The sequence below is a fragment of the Miniopterus schreibersii genome (genome assembly GCF_964146895.1).
Source record: "Miniopterus schreibersii genome assembly, chromosome: 19".
Taxonomy (NCBI): Eukaryota; Metazoa; Chordata; class Mammalia; order Chiroptera; family Miniopteridae; genus Miniopterus; species Miniopterus schreibersii.
Window position 1 is genome coordinate 39,812,516 of NC_138119.1, and position 22,683 is coordinate 39,835,198.

Below are 22,683 nucleotides of genomic sequence, written 5' to 3' on the forward strand. Positions count from 1 at the left end.
CAGCTTCCTCTTCCACGGCCCCCCCACCCCCACCCCCGGCCAAGCCCCAGAAGCAGGAGCTGTTGCCTGTTGCCTGTTGCCCAGGCCACCCTCCACCCCCAGTTTGGAGCCCTGCCCCCTGGGGCTGGGCCAAGCCCAGAAGCTGGCTTGGGATTTCATGGGGGACTGGTAGGCCAAAGGTTTTGGGGGACGGAGGTGGCTGGGCCAGAGGCCTGGGGCTCCAGCCATGAAGTCTCGGCAGAAAGGAAAGAAGAAGGGTGGCTCGAAGGAGCGGGTGTTCGGGTGTGACCTGCAGGACCACCTGCAGCACTCGGGCCAGGAGGGTAAGGGGGCCCCTTGCAGCTGCTGGGCCAGTGGGAGGCAGGGAGCTTCTCCAGCCCGAGCGGAGCTGAGGTGCTCACAGAGAGCAGCGGCTTAGGTCCAGTCAGGAGACTGATGAGCAGGAGAGGCAGGATGGCAGCTCTGTCGACGGGGGACGGGAGAGGGAGGCTGAGGGGCGATGGCGGGCGCTTGGGTCTGAATGAAAGGGCCTCGGAGAGTCTGAGGAAGCACTAGGAGCGGGTGGGGTTCCTGGGGGAGGGGAGTGCCAGGGACAAGGTATGGGTTCAGGTCCCTTTGTGACTTTTATGGGCCTCAGGTAAGGATTCCAAGTGGGGACGGCCCCTCCCTGTTCCCTGTGATTCTTCTGTTCTACTGTGCAGGGGAGAAACCAGTTCAAAGTGGAGGGAAGGGAGAGGCTGTTGACATGCGAAGGCCAGAGAGTAAGAGGCGGCTTGAGGCCTTGTTTGAAGATGGGGTGAAGGGCACAAAGGAGGGTGTTGTGGGGACTGTCCGAGTGTTCACCAGCCAGCTTCCTCCCTGAGTGACCTTGGAGGGGGCTTGGGAACAGGAGGAGCGGGGACATTACCCCCTCCAGGGACATCACTGGCTCCACTCCCTCTGTGCTTGGTTGGCATGGAGCAGCCACTCAACCGCATTTCTCAATTTGATTTGAAGTCGAACACAGGTATCCTGGCTGCCCAGCCCAGCTTGTTTTAGGCACATCCAGCTCCTCCCAGAGAAGGGCCCATTCCCCCCGCCCCCCAATCTGTCATTTCCTCTTTGTCCTCTGCTCTGCTCTGGGTTGTGGCCCCTGCAGTGCAGGGAGGCGCTGGTGGTTCCTGCTGGTTTCCTGCTTAGGGCCCGCCCGCATCCCCAGACACCTTCTTCCCCTTTTCTCTTTTCTCCCCCCCAGAGGCCTCCATCCCCACTGGGCTCGACTAAGGGAAAGTCCAGGCCCCAAGGAAGAGTGTGGAACAGCTGAAGCGGCTTTCTGGGCCTTTCTCCTCTCAATGGGCAAAGCCCAGCTGCCAGGGCAGGGAGAGCCCTTTATAAGGGATTCTCTGGAGAACAGGGCTCTGGGCCAAGGGCACAGATTGAATGGGGCTGACGTCCCTCCTCCAGTTCCCCGCAGACCCATGCTCCCTCTTCAGCCTGGTGCTGCCCCTCCCTGGGGCTCCTGCCAGCCCCACTTTGAAACACTGACCCATAGCCACAGAGACCCCTCTCCTGTGAGCCTCCGTCTGCATTTGCAGCAGGTGAGGGGTGAGGAGCATGTTCTCCGGAAGGACAGACATCTGGTTGTTGGGTCCTGATCTCACTGCATCCCAGAGGGTGAGAGAAGCATCCCTCACCTGAACTCACGGGTGAAGCGACCCTGGGCACCAGAGTGACAGTGACGGCCTCCTTGCCCCCAGCCCTCCTGCACCCACAGGTGGAAGTGGAAGGGCAGAGACAGGCTGGGGATGGCTTCTCTCTAACCTAAGACCCAGCAAAAATGAAAGTACTGGCCAGTGGAGACCTGTGTTTCTGGTTCATTTATCCTCTGGTAACTATCTTGGTCCCCCCTTCAGTACACCCATCTCAGCACCTTCTCCTAGCTCTGCCTCAGGAAGGTCTCTTCCTTTCCCCAAGCCCTACAGGTATTGAGCCCTTTCTTTCCCTGATCTTCATCTCCTTTAACACCTTGTTCAGATTTCTGATTCTCCAGGCCCTCTTCCATGACCTGCCCCCATATATCTTTGACTGTGCCACCCCTACCTGGTCTGTATTTGTTCCTCTGACCCCACCTCTCTAATCTCTAGCTCCACGGCTCCTCCATCTCTCTGACCCTGCTCTCTCTTCCCCCACCTCCTTGGCCCGTTTCCTCTGTGGCTCTGACGCCCTAGGCTCCTAATGCCTTCTTCAATGGCCTCCTCTGGAGGGTCAAAATCAACAGAGCACAGGGGATGGGGAAGGTCTCCTGCTTGGTTGCAGTTCATGTGGAAAGGACCTAGGGTTTAGGTGATAGCAGGCTATTTGTGAGTCATGTGATAGCCAAAAATGTTGGTGTAGCATTAGGCCCCTGAGAGGAGAGCAGTAGTTCTAACAAGGAGAACCCACCCCCTCCTCTCTGCATTCGGTGCTGGGGACCCCAGGTCAGGGGACCCTTGCCAGTGGGCACAAGTCCTGAAGGGATATTGGTGGACCAAGGCCAGGACTAAGTCCAGGCAAGAGAAGTGCCTGGGGTGTAATATTTAAGGAAGCCCTCACCTTCAAGGTCATGCATGTGCACAGCTGACACTCTCACAACCCGAAGAGCGAACGCTTCCTTAGCTTTTGCACCCTCGATACCTTTCTTGTCTCACTCAAGTCCTGGCTTTGGGGTGCAGGAGGGCAAAGGGTGTGGACACCAGGTCATATATGGAGGGCTTAAAATCCTAGTTGATGGATTTATTGTTTCCTTCATTCTGTATTTCTATCTTACTTAATTCCACAAGGAACTTAGAATGGATGACTTCCAAAATCCAAAACTTTAGAAAAAGAGTAGATGACTGAAGGAATTGTGTTGAAGGGAAAAGAAGAGGAAAGGTAAGCTCAGTGCCCAGAAACGCGTATCAGCTTCTATACGGTTCCTGGAGGCAGGCGGCTCTGAGCTTCCTGGAGATTAAAGGAGAAGGAAACACCATCAGGTGTAAGACCCATAAAGCCGATAACAAAAGAAAAGCAGGTGGCTTAGGGGAAACATAGCGCTTGCTGACACTGGCACATGAGCTCTGGTGGGTCTCAGTTAGTAGGACTCCATGTTTTATCTTTGGCAATATTCTGTGTTAAGTCTCCAAGAGATGTCACCAATTCTCATAATTGATTGGTAATTAATTGAGTCATTCAATAAACATTTACTGAACATATGCTATGTTTCAACACTGTGATAGACGCCACTATTTGTCAAAAGGATGTTACTATTTGTCCAAAGGTATAGATGTGAAAGAAACTAACCATTACAAGGCGCAATAAGTACTATAGTCAGGTATAAAGAAAGGACTCTGGGAGCTATAATACAGATACAGTGGTACCTCGGTTTTCGAATGTACTCCATTCCGGAAGACCATTTGAGTTCCGAAATGTTCAAAAACTGAGGGATCCACAGCTGACAGCCCGGCCTCAGGATCTTGCCCTCAGCAGAAGCCATGTGGCATGTTTGACTTCCAAGGCGTGTTCGAAACCCAAAGCATTTGCTTTTGGATTTATAGCGTCCATGATCCAAAATGTTAGTCAACAGAAACGTTTGAAAAACGAGGTACCACTGTACATGCAAAGGGTTCAGAATTGGAGGTGATGTTTGAGTTGTGTTTTGAAGAATGCATAGGAGTTTACCAGGCAGAATCAGAGGGGAGGACATTTCCAGACAAGGGAATAACATGAGTGGAATGACAAGGGAAGGACATGGTACCAAGCCTTGTTCAGGAAGCAGCAAAGGGCTGAGTCCTAGGATTTGCTGGGGAATGGGCTGCCACTGAGGCTGAAATGGCACCTTGCGCCTGACCTGTGAAGGTTTTATATACCATGCTGAGGAGTTTATATTTTATTCCGTATCTGTAAGGTAAGCAATGACGTTTGGGGTGCAGCAGGGTATGGATATAACAAAGGATTTAAAGCAGGGGGTTGTGGAGTTGGGATTCATCATGTGGGCTTTGAGGTTTTCCCACGTATGAGACACCAAGTCAGATATGAGGAATATCGAGGTGGGTCCCACTTGGATCGTGTCCTTAAGGAGCTTGCAGTCTAGTAACAGAGGAGGGGCCAGATTTGGGAGACATAATGCAGCTTTTTGAGCTTTTGGAATTCAATCTTGGCTCTAACTGGGTGATACTGGGCACTCATTAGCCCTTTGATCCTCAGTTTTCCTATCTGTAAAATGGGGACTAGACTATGTAATGCACAGTGCTTGGCACATAGGAGCTTCTCTTCTGAACTGACATGTTTGAAGGTCTGTCACTATTTTGTGTACTTTCCTGTGACAGAACTAATATCCACGCACTTGCTTATGAGAGGGGGTGTTTCACAGCAGTCCCCATCAGCCCTGTTCCATTTTGGTTGGGACTCAGGGTAAAGGCTGGTGTTGGAAGTGCGTTTATATAAATTTATATAACACTTCCAACCAGATTGCTGCCCCTTTAAAAATTCCAGAGTAGCAAGTAGTAATTACAGAGAGAGAAACTTCAGTTCCATAAAGACAGACCCTTCTACCAGGGGTGGGCAGTCTGCAGAGACCATCAGCTCTCCTTCCTGGGGTTATGCTGAGGCTCTAACCCAGTGGGCAGAGAGGTTGTAGAGGGATTGAAAGGTTGGAGCTGATGTCCTGTGAGAATCTTTCTGGCAAGTTTTATTCCATGGGCACTGCCCTCAGTCTCCCCAAACCCCCTTCCCTGATGCTTCCATGTAACCCCCTGAGATGTTCTGATTTCTCTGTGTCTGTGTCCCCAGTGCCCCAGGTGCTGAGGAGCTGTGCAGAGTTTGTGGAGGAGTATGGAGTGGTGGATGGGATCTACCGCCTCTCAGGGGTCTCCTCCAACATCCAGAAGCTCCGGTGAGTCAGGCAGTTTTGGGAGGGCTCTGGGGCCAGGAGGCCAGGGGGTCAGATGGGTGAGGGGAGGTCAGGAGAAGGAAACACAGATGCCAGGGACTGTGTAAGGGAGGAGCTCCAGAGTCTGGTTAGGAGAGGCTGAGACCAGGCACCCCCCCTCTGAGGGTAGCATGCACACATGGACACGCGCACACACACACACATGCACAGACACACATGCACACATACACATGCTTGTGCACGCACAGACACATATGCACACTCACAGTGCACTCATTGCACACACACGTGCACGCAGAACACACATGCACGCTGTGCTCACACATGCATACACACCCCTCCACTCACACATACACACCCAGCTTTTTTAAAAATGTAGATATTATTCTCATATCATAAAATTCTCCATTTAAAAAGGTACATTTCAGTGGTTTTTAGTATATTCATGGGTTGTGCAACCATCACCACTAATTTCAGAACATTTTATCACCTCCAAAAGCAACCCACACCCATAGCAGCAACTCCACATCCCCTCCCAGGACCTGGCCACCCCTGGTCTGCTTTTGTCTGAATGGATTTTTCTATTCTGCCCATTTCACATAAACAGATCATATCATTGTAACCTTTTGTGTCTGTTTTTTTCCACTTGGCATGTTTTCAAGGTCCATGCGTGTAGTTGCATGTACCAGCACTTCATTCCTTTTTTATGGCTGAATGATAGTCCGTCTTGTGTCTCGACCACATTTAGTTTACTCCTCAGTTAATGCCGCTTGGGCTGCTTCCACCTGTCGGCTGCTATGAATAACGGTGCTGTAAACATTCGCATACAAGTGCTTGTGTTGACACGTGCTTGCACTTCTCCTGAGTGTGTGGGAGCGGGGACTGCTGGGTCACGTGCTGATTCTATGTCGAACTTTTAAAGGAACCGCTAAACTGTTCTCCACGGCAGTTGCATCGTTTCACATCCCCGCCGGCGTGTGCCAGCGCCCCCCTTTCTCCACCTCCCTGCCAGCCCTCGTCACTCTGTCTTTTTTACGACAGCCACCCTAGTGGGTGCGAAGTGGTATTTCATCTTTATTTGCATTTCTCTAATAGCTAATGGTATTAAACATCTTCTTGTGTGCTTATTGGCCACTTGCATATCTTCTTTGGAGAAATGTCTATTCAAATCCTTTGTTCATTTTTGAATTGGGTTTTTTGTCTCTTTTGAATTGTAAGAGTTCCTTATATTCTGGATATTAGACACTTATCAAATCTGATTTGCAAATACTTTCTCCCATTCTGTGGGTTTTCTTCACTTTCTTGATAGTGTCCTTTGACACACAAAAGTTTGTAATTTTTTTTTTTTAATCTTCACTTTAGGAATGAGGATATTTTTTCCATTGATTTTTAGAGTAGAAGTGCGGGGATGAGGGGGAGAGAAACATTGACGTGAGACACATCGATTGGTTGCCTCCTACACCCACCCTGACCAGGAGGGGAAGGGATTGAACTTGTGTTGCAGGTTAGATGCCCCTGACCAGGAACTGAACCTGAGACCCTCCGGTGTGCAAGCCTATGCTCTAACCACTGAACCATACCAACCAGGGCTCACAAGTTTGTAATTTTGACATTCAATTTATTTCTTTGGTTGCCTGTGCTTTTGGTGTCATATCCAAGGTTATGAAGATTTACACTTACCTTTCCTTCTAAGGTTACACTCCCCCATTTTTACATGTACCCAGACACATTCAGGCTCATCTCCCACTTCTGTTGGCCCCTACACGCCCCCTACATTGCTACACCTGCAGCTGCATCCCCGATGGGGAGCCCCGTCCATGCCCTGACCCACTTACCCTCCTCATATCTGCCCTGTGCATTGACATACATGCCCCAATGCCCTCCTCCCAAGTCCCACACATGTTGACCTCCACCTTGCCTGGAGCCCATCTCTACACGCCCACATTTCTCCTGAGCCCCCGCACTCCTGACCACTCTTCACCTCCCCAGGCAGGAGTTTGAGGCAGAGCGGAAGCCAGACCTGCGGAGAGATGTTTACCTCCAGGACATCCACTGTGTGTCCTCCCTGTGCAAGGCCTATTTCAGAGAACTGCCAGACCCCCTGCTCACTTACCGGCTCTACGATAAGTTTGCTGTGAGTTGGGAGGCTAGGGGTGGCAGAGAGGGCTGAGGGATAGCTGTTCTGATTTTGTTTATTGAGCACAACAGTACTTGGAGACCCTGAGCCCACACCATCTGGATGGGTGGGTGAGGCCTTCCCAGACACCTTGGAACAAGTCCAGGGACCCTGGGCCCCCCACGGGCGGGTATATTACAGCATCTGAGTGTTACCGGCAGCGACGCTAAAGCTGAGAGTGACAGCGAGTTGTTCAAGGTCACAAAGCTATATTTGGCATAGTCAAGATTCGGCGCAGGGCTGTGGGTCCCAGATCCTGAGCGCTCCTTGCATCACTGTGTGCCTTAGACCTGGGTAGGAACAGTGCGGGGCAGCACAGTTGTTGCTCGGAGTTTGCCTCAGAGCTCTGTGGAGGAAGCCGAGCAGGCTGTCACTGACTCCTGCTTCTTGAATCCCCCCAATCAGGAGGCCGTGGCGGTGCAACTGGAGCCTGAGCGCTTGGTGAAGATCCTAGAGGTGCTTCGGGAGCTCCCTGTCCCAAACTACAGGTGTGTGGGGCTCCTATCCACCCCCAGCCCAGGCTCCTGCCCCCCCCCCAGGCTCCCTCCACCTGGGGCCTTGATCTCTCCCCCAGTTCCCAGCCCCAGTCCTACTCCTGCCCTGTGACCCCACGTGACCGTGTCCCCTGGTGCCCCTCCCTGCAGGACTCTGGAGTTCCTCATGCGCCACTTGGTGCGCATGGCTTCACTCAGTGCCCAGACCAACATGCACGCCCGCAACCTGGCCATCGTGTGGGCCCCCAACCTGCTGAGGTGGGCATGTGTGCGGGCAGCCTGTGGGCATCCTGGCAGGGCCTCGGCCCCGGCAGGCGCCTGCAGGAGGGGCGGCTGTGTGGGTGCATTGGAGAGGGGGCTGAGGGGGGCTCACGGACCCCAGTGAGACACAGGAAGGTTCAGGATTACACCGAGTGTGATGGGGTTCACCCCTTTAACGCCTTCTCTGAGCTTGAGTGAAGTCCCCAAGGGCAGGGCCTTTGTTCCTTCAGTGTATCACTGAGCTCAGGGACCGGCAGAGGATGCGTCCTTGTCAAGTGCTGTTGAGCAAATGTTTCTCAGTCTATTGGAAAACTGGCCTGTTAGTCACTCCTTGTGGTGGAAGGCAGACTATGAGAAATCCTGACATTCATTATAAGCAGGCTCTCTGTTGTACAAAGGAAGCTGAGATTAATTCTGAGGAGGGTGTCCAAGAAGGCTTCCTGGAGGAAGTGGCATTTGAGACTTGAATCATGCGTATGGTTTAAGAGGTGGAGATGGGGTTAAGGGCATGAAGGGGAAAGGGTGTAAGGTACTTTTAGGGAGAATTCGCATAAGGAAGTGTGGTAGGACTGGGCGAGAATAACTCCCCCTCCACACAGGTCTAAGGACATAGAGGCTTCAGGCTTCAACGGGACAGCAGCCTTCATGGAGGTGCGTGTGCAGTCCATCGTGGTTGAGTTCATCCTCACACACGTGGACCGGCTCTTCGGGGGCGCTGCCCTCTCTGGTGAGTGTCTTTCCTGCCCAGCATGTCACCACTCTGTCTGGGGAGTCACATCAGACTTATAGAGGGCCTCAAATATCATTTAGTTCAGTCTCCTCATTTTGCGGATGAGAAAGCTGAATCTCATTGGGCAATGTTTCTGAGACATTATGGCACAGCCAGGGCTGGCACAAGCCTCCCCTGCTCTTGGCACAGGGCATAGCTCCATCTCGTAACCACCATCCCAGCTTTCAACACCAGTGACTACTTGCTGTCACTGCTGCCCATGAGGCCAATGTCCTGGGATCTCCTGGCCCTCTCTGTCCCTAAGGACTCAGCCCCTCTTGAGGAGCTAGACAAGGGGCCTCTGGGTACACCCTTAGTTGGTGAGTGGGCAGGTGCGACAAGGAGCTGGGTGCCTGGAGCCTTCTCTTTTCTGTTCTCGGCTGGTGACTCCTCTCTTTTTCATAGGTGGAGAGCTGGAGAGTGGATGGCGATCACTTCCAGGGGTCAGGGCGTCAGGTAGCCCCGAGGACCTTATGCCCAGGTCCCTGCCTTACCACCTGCCTAGCATCCTGCAGGCTGGCGATGGACCCCCCCAGATTCGTCCTTATCACACTATCATTGAGATTGCAGAGCACAAGTAAGACTGCTTTCCTGGGTTCTCCTCCCCTGCACTGACCTCCAGGCCCCAACCCCAGTGATTTCTCCATTCTCCCCAGGAGGAAAGGGTCTTTGAAGGTCAGGAAATGGAGATCTATCTTCAACCTGGGCCGCTCTGGCCATGAGACCAAGCGTAAATTCCCACGGGGGGCAGAGGACAGGGGTAAGTTTGGGGCGATATAGGGGGAGCTCTGGTGTGGGAGTCCCAGGCCTGGCCCTACACACACCCCTGTCTTGCAGAGGACAAATCTGATAAGGAGACTCTGCGGCCAGCCAAGAGCATGGATTCCCTGAGTGCTGCGGCTGGGGCCAGTGATGGTGAGTGCAGGCGTGCACTCTGGTGTGTGTGCGTGTGCATGCGCTGTGGTATTAACAACATGGGCCTGTGAGCCACATCTGTGTCTGTCTGTAAGGGAATCACAGTATTATGAACAAGACCATTGTGTGTGCATTTGTGTGTGTGTACATGTGGCCAACTATACTCATTAATTTCAAAACCATGTGATGAGTGCCTGTTCTATACCTGCCATAATGCTGGATGCCAGCCTCACAGTGGTGAGCTTGTCATTTAACCTATGGGTGTGTTCATGTGAGTACATGCAGGGACACAGTGGTGTGTGTGTGTGATGGGGGGGAGTGATGGACAGTGACAGCACCTGCAGGGAGGGAGGGGGCTCCTGGGTATGTGTAGGTGGGGCACCTGTGACCTGCTGGCTGTGGAAGGTTCGCTGTACTGGCCAAAGGAAGCTGGGCTTGCTACCTTCTAGGCTGCCCTCTCAGGCTCAAGGAAGCAGGGAGCATTCTGTCCTGTTCCGCAGCAATCCTGAAGTGTCCAGGTCCCTTGCAACTGAGCCTGATGCCTACCTCTCTCTCATCCACAGAACCAGAGGGGTTGCTGGCACCCAGCAGTCCCCGGCCAAGCCTGCTGATGCCTGAGAGCTTAGAGAATGAGTCTGTGGAGGCAGCAGAGGGTGAACCAGAGCCCGAGGCAGGCACGCCGGGCAACACAAACTCTGAGCCAGGAACACCGCGAGCTGGGCGGTCAGCAATCCGAGCTGGGAGTGGCAGCCGTGCCGAGCGCTGTGCTGGTGTCCACATCTCAGACCCGTACAATGTCAACCTCCCACTACACATCACCTCTATCCTCAACGTGCCTCCAAACATCATCTCTAACGTCTCCCTGGCCAGGCTTACCCGTGGCCTGGAGTGCCCTGCCCTACAGCCCCGGCCAAGCCCTGCCTCTGGCCCTGGCCCCCCAGGTGAGGACCCAGGGATTTTTCAGGGCTGGGAGTGGGGACTAGAACTCTAGGCTGAAGCTCTGATGCTTGGGAGAGCAGAGGCCTCAGCCTTTGGGTTTTGGGTGGTTACCTTCAGCTGCCTCCCTGGTTCAAGGTTGGGGGAATCCAGTAATATTACCAACTTGTATGAAATCCAAGGATGGGGTATATGTCAGACATATATGGCAGGGGTTACTCAGTATGAAGTGGGAATGTGTAACAGATGATAGTAATGAGTCATAACACTTACAATGATTAATAGCTAACACTTATCAATGGGTTATGATAGGCCAAGTACGGTGTTAAGGACTTTGCAGGAGCTAGCTTATTTCATTTCCTCACAATCTTATGACACAGGCACTGTTGTGCTTACACGGCAGCGGTCGAGCCTCAGCTTACGTAAGCAAGGTGTCACGGACTCAGGCAAAAGGCGGCAGCGCTGGGGTCTGAGGCTGCTCTGCACTCACCTGTGACCAGAAGTGCTGAGCACACAAGGCTGGTGTTAAGAATGTGGCAGTGGTGTGCATGTGGGACCGACCCTCGTCTGTGCCACTTGTTGGGACCTTGGAGAAACTGTTTTATTTCTCAGACTCTCAGTTTCCTCATATGTAAAATGGAGACAAATACTCTGTATTATAGGGTGCTTTATGGGGAAATAAGATAATGCATTATAAACTGTAGAGCATGGTGCTCAGCACCTGGTAGCAACTCAATAAAGGCAGCTATAAGTCAATAGTTCAGAATATTGCTCTGAAAGGATCAGCCACGTGGGGGTCTTTGCTGGGAGTACTGGGCCCCTGATGTAGCAATGCTGGGAAGGCCCACATTGGAAAGGGCCAGGGCTGGCCTGGACCTTCGTATTCCTGGGATTATCTCTCTTCCAACAGAGGAGAAGTTGGAGGCAAATCCAGCCCCAGGTGCCCTGGCTGACTCAGGCCCAGCGGGAGCTGCCCCGGCCCTGGAGGACTGTCTGTCCCAGGAGGTGCAGGACTCCTTCTCCTTCCTAGAGGACTCCAGCAGCTCAGAGCCCGAGTGGCTGGGGGCCGAGGATGGGGAGGTGGCTGAGGCAGGAGCCACAGGAGCAGCCTCCTCCCCTGGGGAGGACGACCCTGGGATTGGCTATCTGGAGGAACTCCTGGGAGCTGGGCCTCAGGTAAGGAGGAGCTGTGCTGGGTTTGGGGGAGGTAAGGAATCCAGAGGGGAAACAGGACCACCTGGTCCTGAGCACAGTGCTGTGCCTACAGGTGGAGGAGTTCTCTGTGGAGCCGCCCCTGGATGACCTGTCTCTGGATGAGGCCCCGTTTGTCCTGGCCCCCAGCTGCTGTTCGCACGCGACTGGCCCCAGGCCCGAGGCAGAGGAGGAAAATGGGGAAGATGTCTTCCTGAGTGCCCACGATGACCTGAGTCCTCTCTTGGGGCCCAGAGCCCTCGCCTGGGATGGCCTGGGGGGTCTGGAGGAAGAGGCAGCGGGGTGTGGAAGAGAGGAGTCTCCAGAACAGGCTGAGTGGGTGCAGGCGTGCTGGGAAGTTGACGGGGGCAAGGAGGCTGAGCCTGGTAGCAGACGGGACACCAGGGGGGAGGCTGAGGGGAGTGCAGAGAGCAAGGTGCAGGCTGGAGAGGCAGGTGAGGAAGACGGAGCGGCTGGGGGAAGCCAAGAGGTGGTGGTCAGTTTGGGAGAAGGGAGTAGGGAAGAGACAGAGGCCAAGGAAGAGGCGGCCCAAAGTCAGCAGGAGGATGAGAGTATGGAGGAAGCTAAGGGTGTGGAGAGAGAACAGGGAGAAGACGAGGAGGAGATAAAGACTGAAAGACAGGGAGAGGCTGCGGAAGGAGAGGAAGCCCAAGCAGAAGCTGGACGGGACGCAGAGCTAGGGGCCCAGGAAAAGCGAGCTGCCGAGGAGAGCAGGGAGGCTGAACCCACACGAGAGGCTGGGGGGGGCCGAGGGGCTGAGGGTGAAGCCAGTGGGTCGAGGGGGAGCCGACACCAAGGCGCAAGAGAAGGGCAAGAAGAGCCTGAGGGCACAAGCGCAGAAGCAGCAGCTGGAGGAGGGGCAGGGCAGGGCGGCAAGGAAGGGGAGAGCGGGGAAGCAGAGGCGGAGGGAGAGCAGAGAGCTGGGGGTGACCACTTAGAACGGGCCTTTCTCCCAGAAGGGTCATATGGAGTGTCCTTGGACGATGATGATGCCAGAGAGGGTGATGACCAGTCCTCTGACACAGAACAGGGAGTCCCACAGCCACCCAGGCCAGAAGAGATGGAGCCTGAGGGGCAACCCCGTCTAGAGGGCTGCAGTCTGTGCCCTTGTCCCCTTAGCTCAGCTGGCAGTGTGGGCATGCGCCTGGCCTCCACCCTGGTTCAGGTCCAACAGGTCCGCTCTGTGCCGGTGGTGCCCCCTAAGCCACAGTTTGCCAAGATGCCCAGTGCAATGTGTAGCAAAATCCACGTGGCACCTGCAAACCCATGCCTGCGGCCTGGCCGGCTTGATGGGACTCCTGGGGAAAGGGCTTGGGGGTCCCGAGCCTCCCGCTCTTCTTGGAGGAATGGGGGCAGTCTTTCCTTTGATGCTGCTGTGGCCCTGGCCAGGGACCGCCAGAGAACAGAAGCTCAGGGAGTTCGGCGTACCCAGACCTGTACTGGGGGTGAGGACTACAGCCTCACACCCAGAACCTCTCCCTGTAGCATGATCCCTGCCCATTCCCTTCGGCCCCTCAGCTGCCTAGAACTCCCACCTGAAGGCACAGAAGGGTCTGAACCCCGGAGTCGGTTTAGTCTTCCCCCCAGAGAACCCCAGCCCCTTCACCCCCTTATGTCCCCACAGCGCCGATCATATGCATTTGAAACACAGGCTAACTCTGGGAAAGGTGAGGGACTATGATTAGGACCAGAGCATTGGGCAAGGGGGAAAGTAAGTTGTCTTCAATCTCTGGGGTCCCGGACCAGCTGCGTCTCCCGCAGCCTGAGCAGCTGCAGTGCCCAAGTCTACAGGCTTTGGTCCTCCAGCTTCTCTGTGACAGTGGGAAGCGCTGTCTTGGTTGGTTTATCTGAACTTGTCTTAGGCACAAAGCACTCATCCCTTTGGAGATTCCCAAGAAAGTCACCAAGAGCCTAGGGAGTGAGGTCATTGGCCAAAGGGAAACAAGAGTAGGCAGAAGCCATAGCGGCTTCTCGAGGGGACTCTGGCGGAGCTCCTGCTCCTGGAGGCTGTGACCTCCTTGCAGGAGCCCCAGGTGGAGGACAGGTCCGAGCCTGCCACACGCAAGCTTCCGGAGCTGCTGGGCCTCCTGTTCTGGACCTTTGCTTACTTCCTGGCCCTCTCTGCTCCAGACCAGGAAGCCCTGTGGAGACCTCGCTGTGTGTTGGGGGGACTGGCTCCCTCTGCAGCTCCTCCATCTGCCTCCTGTCACCGTAAGGAAGGGGGTCCCGTACAGAGCTCTCTGGCCTCCTTTCCCTTCGAAACAACTCCTCCTATTTCAGGGAAGGGGGATGGCTCCCTCGGCCTCCGCACCGACTCTCCAGACAGGCTGCGGCCGCAGGCCCCATTCTCCTAAGGGCCCATGTCTCAGAATAAAAGTATTTTTACACTTAAGCAGTGTGCAGCTTCATTACTTATTAAAGCCTCGGGTGACAGGCATCACAATGGCACGTCGCTCCCGGCTCGGTGCGCGTCTCGGGGTTGTCATGGAGACCTGCGGCTGGAAACTAGAGCTGGGTTCGGGCACTGCGGCCGCGGGGCAGGGAAACTCACTCGCGTCATGTTCCGCATTACCAGGAGGACCTAGGTTTCCACGTGCCCTTTATTTTATTTCGTTCCCCTAACAATTCTGAGAGGCTGGCGCGGGTCGCTGCCTCTTACAGTTGAGGAAACCAAGGCTCAGGTCACAGGTCTGCGGAGGTCTCAGGCGGGAGGCGGCGGCGCAGGTCTGAGACCGCGTCTGGCTGGCTCCTGGGTCCCACTCTTCCCAGGACATGGCGCCCCGGAGTCCGCGCCGGTGGGCGAGAGGGCGGGAAGGGGCGTCGGGACCCCTCTCCCAGAAACTGAGCCCCACCCACCGGAAGCCTAGGGCGCCCTGGGGTGAGTGGCTGCAGACGCTAATCCAAAGGCAGGTCCTCAGCCCGGCCGGGCGTGGCTCAGCGGTTGTGCATCCACGGAGGATCCAGGAGACCCGGGTTCAATTCCCGGGCAGGGCACGTCCTGGGTTGCGGGCTAGGGAGCCAATCAATGACTCATCATTGATGTTTCTCTCTCTCTCTCTCCCCTCCTTTCCTCTCTCTGAAATCAATAAAGATAAGTTAAAAAAACACACAAACCAAAGGCGGGTACTCAGAAGCGTGCCAGATGCGTCACCTCCAACCGGAAACAGACAAGGGTCCCGATGCCAAGATGGCCTCCCGCCAGCCTTTGCAAAGATGGCGCCGCCGGCCGCCATCACTGCCTTCCCTCCTGTCCCGCAGGAGGATGGGAACAAAAGTTAGTTGTATTTCTCCCGTCTTGCCGAAAGCGCCTAGGCCTTCAGCGTCGTCCTTCTGGGGTCCCAGGAAGTCGCAGCCTTAAGCCCTCACCAAGATGGAGCGGACGGAAGTGGGGAGGCTCCTGTCGGGGAGGGTAGACAAGGCCACTTCCGCCCGTCACCAGCATGGCCCCGGGCTGGGAGCGCGCATGCGCAGCTGCCCATGGCGCGACCGGAGCACGGACAGGAACGTTGTCTTGGAAAATCGGCGGCTGAGGCCAGTGAGTGCGGCACGGGACGGGACGGGACCTGGAGGGGAGCTGGAGACAGGCTGGGCGGCAGGAAAGGCAGCCGCGACGGCGTTCCGTCTCTCAGGCCAGGGAAGTCCTTCGTGTTGAGGGAGGGGCCGCTCCTGGCTCTTTATCTCCCGCCCGCGCGTCCCGCCTCCTGCGCCCGGGCGAGTGCGCTGCCTTGTCTGTCCGCCGGGTCCCGGGGCCTGGCCGGGCCGGGCGCCTGCTGGGGGCTGCGGTGGCGCCACTCCCCGCGAGGCTGGGCGCCGGGCCCCTGCGCCGCGTCGTCTTCCCTTTGTGTCGGCGCAGAGCACGGCCCCGCCGGGCCCCCCTCGCCGAGCGCGCGCGCCGCCGCGTCCTGCCCGGTGCCGCGTCGCACCCGGCGCGCTCGGGAAATGCTTCCGGGCGCCCAGCTGAGACTCGGATGACCCGCGGCCTGGGCCCTCGGGGGCCGTCCTCGGCTGACAGCTGTGGGCGACAGAGACGCCCCGCGCCCTGCCCGCCTCCACCTCCTCGCGCGTTCGCCTGGCACCGGGGCCACTGCCCGCGCGGGCTCGGGGACGGACAGGTGGGTGGTCCCGGCCACCAGCGCCGCTTCCCCTTGGGGACCGCGACGTTCGTGCAGCGCTGCTTCCTCCCGACGGTTTCGCTTTCAGTTCCCTATTTTTGGCGAACATTTTCCTTGGTTCCGGGCTTTCCAAGGCTCATCCGCTGAAGATTTTACTTGGCTAGGAAAGGTTTGGGGACCTTCTGGGTAGAGAATTTAACCAAAAAGTTACCCCTTTTCCGTCGGGACTTTATCGTTTTGCACTATGTAGCTGTTTCTTTCTGGAGGCATCTGTCTGCTCAGCGCTTTGTTTTTCCTCCCCTCTGGCTGGGTGTCAGGGTCCTCAGGCGGGCACCTTGCTGGTGGATTCCAGCCCCATTGTCTCTTCTTCAGAACCCTGGGCCTGGAGTTTTTCTCCCTTCTTGCTGAGGTTCAGTTGGTTTGGAGTTGTCATGGCAACACTTTAGCAACTGTTGTTCTGGGCTTGGTGAATAAGACATTGGTGTTGAAGAGGATACGTTTAGGCTTAAAGAGGGTACACTTGCACTTTTGGGTCTAACAAACGACATCAATCTGGATGCCACAAAACAGGAGCCCTGTCACTGTAATGGGTCCCAAAGGCCAAGTCTGGTATTTATGGTTCGGGAGGGTTTTCCAATGGCAGTGGGCTTCAGGTTTCCACTTCCCGGATTTGAGAACAGAAATTTGTTGGTGTTCAGTGTGTGGCAGAGCAGCTGGAAGAGGCATCAGCATCTGTGGCCCTGTGGTTTTCGAAGGTGTTGTTCTAAATGCTGCCTCTTCTGATCCCTGTGTCCTGGCAGATTATGATAGCTGTGCTCATAATCCATCAGTCTTCCAGTACGATTATCCCCTCCCCACTGAGAGTGAAGTGATAATGGAGGGGGAGCGAAGCTGTTTGTGGAGTTGCCTTTTCAGTCACTGCAGCCCATTCTTCAGCATCAGAATGGAGGAAACTGGTTGTCCCCTGCAGATAATTGGGTTATGTTCCTGGCTGTACTTCATGGAGCCTAAGTTCTAACACAGGGGGCTGTTCAGTTTCCTAGAGTCACTGCAAACACCTGATTTCTACCAGGACTTAGCACTCAGGCCAGTGAGGCGGGGGGTACGAAGACTTCCAAAGAAGGACCAGTTCCTCGGATGTGCGGCCTCACAGAGAGATGAAGGGGTGAGTGAAGAGAGGTAGGGTCTGGGAGGGGAGATGGGAGGCCTGGGAGAATGTGCTGGCTCTGGAGTCGGCAGACCTTGAGTCAGGTCCCAGCTCCCGAATCACTTGCTGGCTGTGTGATGTGGTTTTCCGTCAGTAAAATGCAAGCAGTGCTCCCTGCCTCATAGTGCTCTTCTTAGTATTAAATGAGGTACTACCTGCTCAGTGCTAGCTCTGTGTCTGTGTACATAGGAAACACTCAGTAAATTCCACCCTAACCTCGGGTCTGTTGGTAATGCCAGTGAGTTTGGGCCCATGTATTACTGGGCCAGTGAGCTTTGCATGCATGCATTCCCTTATTCTCCCCTTTTCCCCTCACAAACAGGCAGCAGAAAACAGCGGAGACAGAAGAGGGGACAGTGCAGATCCAGGAGGGTGAGTGGTAGAAAGGGACGTGCCCTGGGACCAAGAGCCCAGCCTGGCCTTTTCTTCCCCGTAGGCCATCGGTGCACCTTCTCCCCTGAGTGACAGGCAAGAGAAATGGAGGGAGAGAGGCATCAGCACTCTTCCTTGCTCCTTGAATTCAGGTGCAGTGGCAACTGGGGAGGACCCAACCAGTGTGGCTATCGCCAGCATCCAGTCATCTGCCACCTTTCCTGACCCCAACGTCAAGTACGTCTTCCGAACTGAGAATGGGGGCCAGGTAAGGGAGGGAGCTAGGTGGCTGCAGTTGTTACCAAGGGTTGGGATGGAGGGAGGTAACTGAACCTGTCCTGTGGAGACCTGGCTTGGAGGATGGGGTGTGGGGTGGAGTACGAGGTTTGGAGTAGGGGTGGGTGGGTATGGGATGGGGCTATGCTGAAACCTCCGTATGGGGACAGATGGGGGAGTGGCTGGGTTCTGTGTCTCTGAGGGACTCTTGTGTGGGGGTCCTGTGTAGGGGAAGCTTTGGGAGGGGCCTGGAACCTTAGCACCTACTCTCTCGTTCTCTCTTCCCCTTTCCTCCTCCCTGCTTCTAGGTGATGTACAGGGTGATCCAGGTGTCCGAGGGGCAGCTGGATGGCCAGACTGAGGGGACTGGTGCCATCAGTGGCTACCCTGCCACTCAATCCATGACCCAGGTACAGGGGTATGGGTTGGGGAGGGGACTAGAGCTCTGAAGAGTAAGATGAGGCAGGGAACGAGTGGGATGGGGTGAGGCTAGGGGTGGTGAGGCATCTTGCTGCCTTGTCCCCAGGTACTCTAGGCTCTCCCTTTCTAGGTATGCCTCCCTCCCTCTTTCCCTCAAGGGTTAGAAGCTACAGAGTAGTTCACTGGGGAATACCTGAGGGTCACTGGACTCTGTCCTCTTGGTCCCCTTCCAGGCAGTGATCCAGGGTGCGTTCACCAGTGATGATGCAGTCGACACAGAGGGAACAGCTGCTGAGACGCACTATACCTACTTCCCCAGCACTGCTGTGGGAGATGGGGCAGCAGGAACCACGTCGGGGAGTACAGCAGCTGTTGTTACCACACAGGGCTCGGAGGCACTGCTGGGACAGGCCACCCCTCCTGGCACTGGTGAGCTGCTGTGTGAGGATGCTGGCTGCAGAGTAGGATGGGCTTTGGGACATACTGGGGGGCAGTGGGCCTTTACTCATCACCTGCAGGGGTCACTGAGACCAGGACTGGCAGTGAGTACAGGACTGCCCCTCCAGCAGGAGGAAGTTCACCCTTTTTAGAAGAGGGTCCCAGGGCCTTGGCCTTGGAGCTTGCTGAGGTTATCAGCCCAATGCCCTGACAGAACCTCCCCTGCACCCTCACAGGTCAGTTCTTCGTGATGATGTCACCACAAGAAGTGCTGCAAGGAGGAAGCCAGCGCTCCATTGCCCCCAGGACCCACCCGTACTCCCCGTGAGTAACCCTGTTTCTTCTCAGTTACCACGAGTGCCAGATCTTGAGTGATTCCTTACCCCAAGCGCCAATCTTATTTTCTGACCTTCGTCACTTGGCTGCCCTGGGCTCCGTCGTCAGGAAGTCAGAAGCGCCCCGGACGACTCGGGACGAGAAACGCAGGGCTCAGCATAATGAAGGTGGGTGCCATCGGGTTCGAAGCCAGGAGCTGTCTGGTGGGATTGCAGACAGCTGTGGTGTTTGAAGGGGCGAAGTCAGGCAGCTTTTCCTGGGCCTGTGGGGAGCTCTGGCTGAGCCACCTTGTCCTCATTGTTCCCACAGTGGAGCGGCGCCGCCGGGACAAGATTAATAACTGGATCGTGCAGCTGTCCAAAATCATCCCAGACTGCTCCATGGAGAGCACCAAGTCTGGCCAGGTCAGGGAAAGACCCTGGTGTTGGGCAGGTGCCCAAGTTGTGTGTCCTGTGGGTGCACGCGCCAGTCGTCTTTCTTCTTTCTGAGGTTCCTTAGGTGGAAATAAGGCCCAGCATGTGAACTGCTTTTGGAAAGCAAGCAGGTGTTTTATATTCTAGTCCTCATTCTGTTGGCTTTTTCTGCAGAGTAAAGGTGGTATTCTGTCCAAAGCCTGCGATTATATCCAGGAGCTTCGGCAGAGTAACCACCGGTTGTCTGAAGAACTGCAGGGGCTTGACCAGCTGCAGCTGGACAACGATGTGCTTCGCCAGCAGGTTGGGTCCTGTCCCAGGGAGCCCTCTTTTACCCTTTGGGACTCTGTACCTCATTTTCCATAGACAGGCTTTGTCTTTTTCCTTTCGCCAGTGGATGTTGGAACAAGTTCAGGGACTTCCCATCCCCCTCACTGCCTCCTTCTTTGTGTCAGGTGGAAGACCTCAAAAACAAGAATCTGCTCCTCCGAGCCCAGCTGCGGCACCATGGGGTGGAGGTCGTCATCAAGAACGACAGCAATTGACTCTGGGTGTCCCTGTCACCCAGAAAGCCCAGGAACAGCAGCTCGCCCTGTGCCCTGTTCCTTCATTGCCCATTTCTGGCACGAGACTGGAGGAGTTCAGAAGGTGCCTGGACAGCAGCCTGCAGTGTTGTGAAATACGGGTCGCGCACTGACAGTCTGGCCCAGCCCCACCGTGCAATCCGAGTCCCTGTAACACAGTGCAGGCTCTGTGTCCAAGCTGGATACTGGACACACCCAGCGGGGTGCCTGCTCACAGTACCAGCAGAGGGTCTGCTGACAGGCGATGCCCTAGCTGTCCCCGGGCTCGCGCTTCCACGGTTCTCCCTTCCCCTGGAGCTCAGGTGTGCACCCGAGGACCCCAGGGAGCAGGCTTCAGCAAGACCTGGGGGAAAGGAGCAGTGGCAGCTGCCCCAGGAAGAGAAGCTGGGCAGCAGCTGAGGCTTATGCAGACATCCAGGGAGAACCCCAGGCAGGGGCCCACGTGAGGCCTTCCCCTTGTGGGGACGATTCTCTCCCCCTTTTCTTCCTTTTTTAAAGATAAACTATTCCGAGCCACAGTTGCCCCGTTTGTCGTCCTTCGGTGGGCCCCAGGGCGGATGGGAGGGAGCGCGGGCGGAGACTGGGGGAGGGCGCTGCCCGTGCTCCCCGCGTCTCAGTATCTGGGCCAGACCAGTGGGTGGTGGCAGACCCGAGAGTGTCTAGGGCAGCTCGGGAGAGCGGCGCGGGACAGGTGCCGTGGGGGCGGGGCGGGAGGCGGTGCCTCATTTCCGGTTCCGGTCTCTTCTCGCACTGGCCGGGGAGATGCGGGCCACGCGGGCGCCGGGCCGGCGTTCCTGCAGCTCGCGCTCTTGGCGCACGTTACGGCTGCAGGCACCTGCGGGAGTCCTGGGCCTGCCTCGTGCGCTCCTTGTGGCCCCTGGAGCGTGCGGAGCCCCGGAGAGGGGTCTCGGGCGGGAAGGGGAGGGGGGCGAGGCGTGACTGCGGTCCACATGTCCCCCCCTCCAAGGTTAGGGGCAGGGGCGTCCCTCTGCCGCGCGGGGGGCGCCGCGGGACGAGGGCGCAGTGCCCAATGTCCCGCTCCCGGAACTCCGCGGGCTCCTGGCTCGTCGACGTGAGATCTCGGGAGGGGGCGGCCGCGGGATCCATCCCCGGGGCGCTCAACATACCGGGTACAGAATTTGCGGGGAGCCACCCCCAGGCCTCCGGAGAGGGGCTGGTTGAGGCGGATCCTGGCGGTGGAGCCGGCCCTTCCAACCTGGGGGAGCCATGGTGGGAAAGGGCTGCCACCCGCACCCTCCAGGCCCCATCACCGAGGCTGTGTCCCCTCCTCAGTTCATGGGAAGCGGCTTCTGAATTACAGTGCAGCTGGGCTGTGTCTTGTCCTTGAGTTCTGGGGTTGTTTTGGGGCCCTCTGGAGATTTGTTCTACCATGGGGACCCAGTTCTTCCAGGCGTCACCTCTGAACCTGAGATTGCCTAGCTGCCTCCTCCCGTTGTCTAAGTTGGAAAGTGCCCTGCAGATGGAACCTGCTGCTCTCCAGGCTTCGTGCTCCGCAGAGGAGCCGAAGCTTGAAGACGACTACCTCATTTTCTTGTCAGACGAGTAGGCGGGGCTTGCAGGTCAGGCAGCTCGCCCTGGGTCTTGGATACAGAGGGTATGGGGGAGGTGGGGTGCTGGTCGGGGTATAATGGCGCTGCCTCCCTGCCTGCCCTCCTTTGCTCACCCTTCCTTGTCTCCACAGGGCTCCTACTTCCCCGGGGCCTGTAGAGAATGGTTCCTGAAAGGTCAGGTAGAAGTGGGCGCACAGTCAGCCCACCCCCGGAGCACCTCTAGTGAGTGTGAGGAAGGCGCTGTTGTTGGGCTGGGCAAGGCCTTAGGGTGCTTTGCACACAAAAGCACCAAAATAAAGAACATTTAATCAAAGCACTGGATGCATTTAATGTGTCAGTTCTATTTAAAACAGTTCTATTCAGACCTCAATTCAGCCCTGGGTCCGTCTTCCCGCATTCATCTCTCCCCTTCCCACCCCCAACCCCAAACTCCAGTAATTTCCTAAGAGTACAGTTCGCTTTCTGGAACAATTGTTTTCTGTCCAGAATGCACGTCAGAATCACCTGGGGGGGAGGGGGGTTGCTTGGGTCAGCAGACTGGGGCCCCACTGGCCCTCCCTGCCATTCATTTACATATTGTCTGTGGCTGCTTTTGTGCAAAAACAGCAGAATGGTTGTAACAAATGACATGACCTTCAAAGCCTAAAATTTTTACTATGTAGTCTTTTCTAGGAAGTTTGCCTACCCTTGCCTTAGACCAGCTATTTTCAGCTGGTGTTCTACAGGAACTTCTAAAACATGCAGTACCTGACTAATCAAGGGCACTGACCTCTTTTCCCTTAAAGCAGGGGTGAGGACTTCTGGCCCTGCTGAGGCAACTGCAGGCAGGACTCAAAATTCAATCAATCTAGGAGCTTTCATATCTAATTTTTAAGTTCATTTTATATGGCCTGAGAGTGACGTTATAAATCTCCAAGTGGCCCTTGGCAGAAAAAAGGTTCCCACCTCTGCTTTACATTGTCAAAAATATGGTGAGAGCCAACATAATAGCTGCCCCGTATGAATGAATCAAAAGTACACTTTTTTTTTGTCTGGCAAAAAGTATGTTTTTGGTGTGCTGCAGAATTTTAGTAATTAGTTTATGGGACTTGAGATGAAAAACGTTGAGAATCACTGCTCTAGACTTTCAGGTCCCCAGTACCAGTGGTTGAGTGGAGGGACGGATGCCATCTCCACAGAAGTGTCCAACACAGACATAGGTGTTAGGGCTCCTGTGCCACCCAAAACAGGTCCCAGTTGTTTTTGTTTTGTTTTCTAATCCTCACCTGAGGGCATGTTTATTGATTTTTAGAGAGAAGACAGAAGA

The 22,683-nt window shown here is 55.7% G+C and overlaps 3 protein-coding genes across 5 annotated transcripts; all 3 read left to right on the top strand.

Annotated features, from left to right (window-relative positions):
* The first annotated feature begins 3 nt into the window (after positions 1-3).
* ARHGAP30 (Rho GTPase activating protein 30) lies at positions 4-14,183 on the top strand. Of its 2 annotated transcripts, XM_081122189.1 has the most exons (12): positions 4-323; positions 4,786-4,888; positions 6,875-7,019; positions 7,467-7,549; positions 7,706-7,813; positions 8,416-8,543; positions 8,991-9,162; positions 9,242-9,345; positions 9,423-9,500; positions 10,064-10,441; positions 11,347-11,612; positions 11,704-14,183. In XM_081122189.1, the coding sequence occupies exons 1-12, from the start codon at positions 227-229 to the stop codon at positions 13,327-13,329; spliced, it is 3,288 nt and encodes a 1,095-aa protein (XP_080978315.1). In that variant the 5' UTR covers positions 4-226; the 3' UTR covers positions 13,330-14,183. The 2 variants fall into 2 exon arrangements, with proteins under 2 accessions (XP_080978315.1, XP_080978316.1); XM_081122190.1 differs by lacking the exon at positions 4-323 and having other exon boundaries at positions 4,826-4,888; positions 6,879-7,019.
* Positions 14,184-16,834: 2,651 nt separating this feature from the next.
* Positions 16,835-20,324, top strand: USF1 (upstream transcription factor 1). Of its 2 annotated transcripts, none has more exons than XM_081122191.1 (10): positions 16,835-16,925; positions 17,290-17,339; positions 17,492-17,607; positions 17,924-18,025; positions 18,269-18,464; positions 18,710-18,797; positions 18,918-18,976; positions 19,119-19,213; positions 19,397-19,525; positions 19,678-20,324. In XM_081122191.1, the coding sequence occupies exons 1-10, from the start codon at positions 16,918-16,920 to the stop codon at positions 19,765-19,767; spliced, it is 933 nt and encodes a 310-aa protein (XP_080978317.1). In that variant the 5' UTR covers positions 16,835-16,917; the 3' UTR covers positions 19,768-20,324. The 2 variants fall into 2 exon arrangements, with proteins under 2 accessions (XP_080978317.1, XP_080978318.1); XM_081122192.1 differs by having other exon boundaries at positions 17,492-17,576.
* A 512-nt stretch (positions 20,325-20,836) lies between these two features.
* On the top strand, positions 20,837-21,455 carry TSTD1 (thiosulfate sulfurtransferase like domain containing 1; the record flags this gene model as incomplete). The annotated part of the gene is given in 3 exon segments (XM_081121918.1): positions 20,837-20,936; positions 21,261-21,357; positions 21,359-21,455. Coding segments are annotated over 3 exon segments (294 nt in total).
* Between the last annotated feature and the right edge of the window lie 1,228 nt (positions 21,456-22,683).

What these genes read in the sequence shown, in the direction of transcription:
- ARHGAP30 (XM_081122189.1), top strand. Translation starts at nt 227, where the DNA reads ATGAAGTCTCGGCAGAAAGGAAAGAAGAAGGGTGGCTCGAAGGAGCGG. An exon ending in GCAGCACTCGGGCCAGGAGG is followed by an intron (nt 324 to 4,785) that starts GTAAGGGGGCCC and finishes CTGTGTCCCCAG; the next exon opens with TGCCCCAGGTGCTGAGGAGC. An exon ending in ACGGGGGGCAGAGGACAGGG is followed by an intron (nt 9,346 to 9,422) that starts GTAAGTTTGGGG and finishes CCTGTCTTGCAG; the next exon opens with AGGACAAATCTGATAAGGAG.
- USF1 (XM_081122191.1), top strand. An exon ending in CCACTCAATCCATGACCCAG is followed by an intron (nt 18,026 to 18,268) that starts GTACAGGGGTAT and finishes GTCCCCTTCCAG; the next exon opens with GCAGTGATCCAGGGTGCGTT. An exon ending in CAGGGCTCAGCATAATGAAG is followed by an intron (nt 18,977 to 19,118) that starts GTGGGTGCCATC and finishes TTGTTCCCACAG; the next exon opens with TGGAGCGGCGCCGCCGGGAC.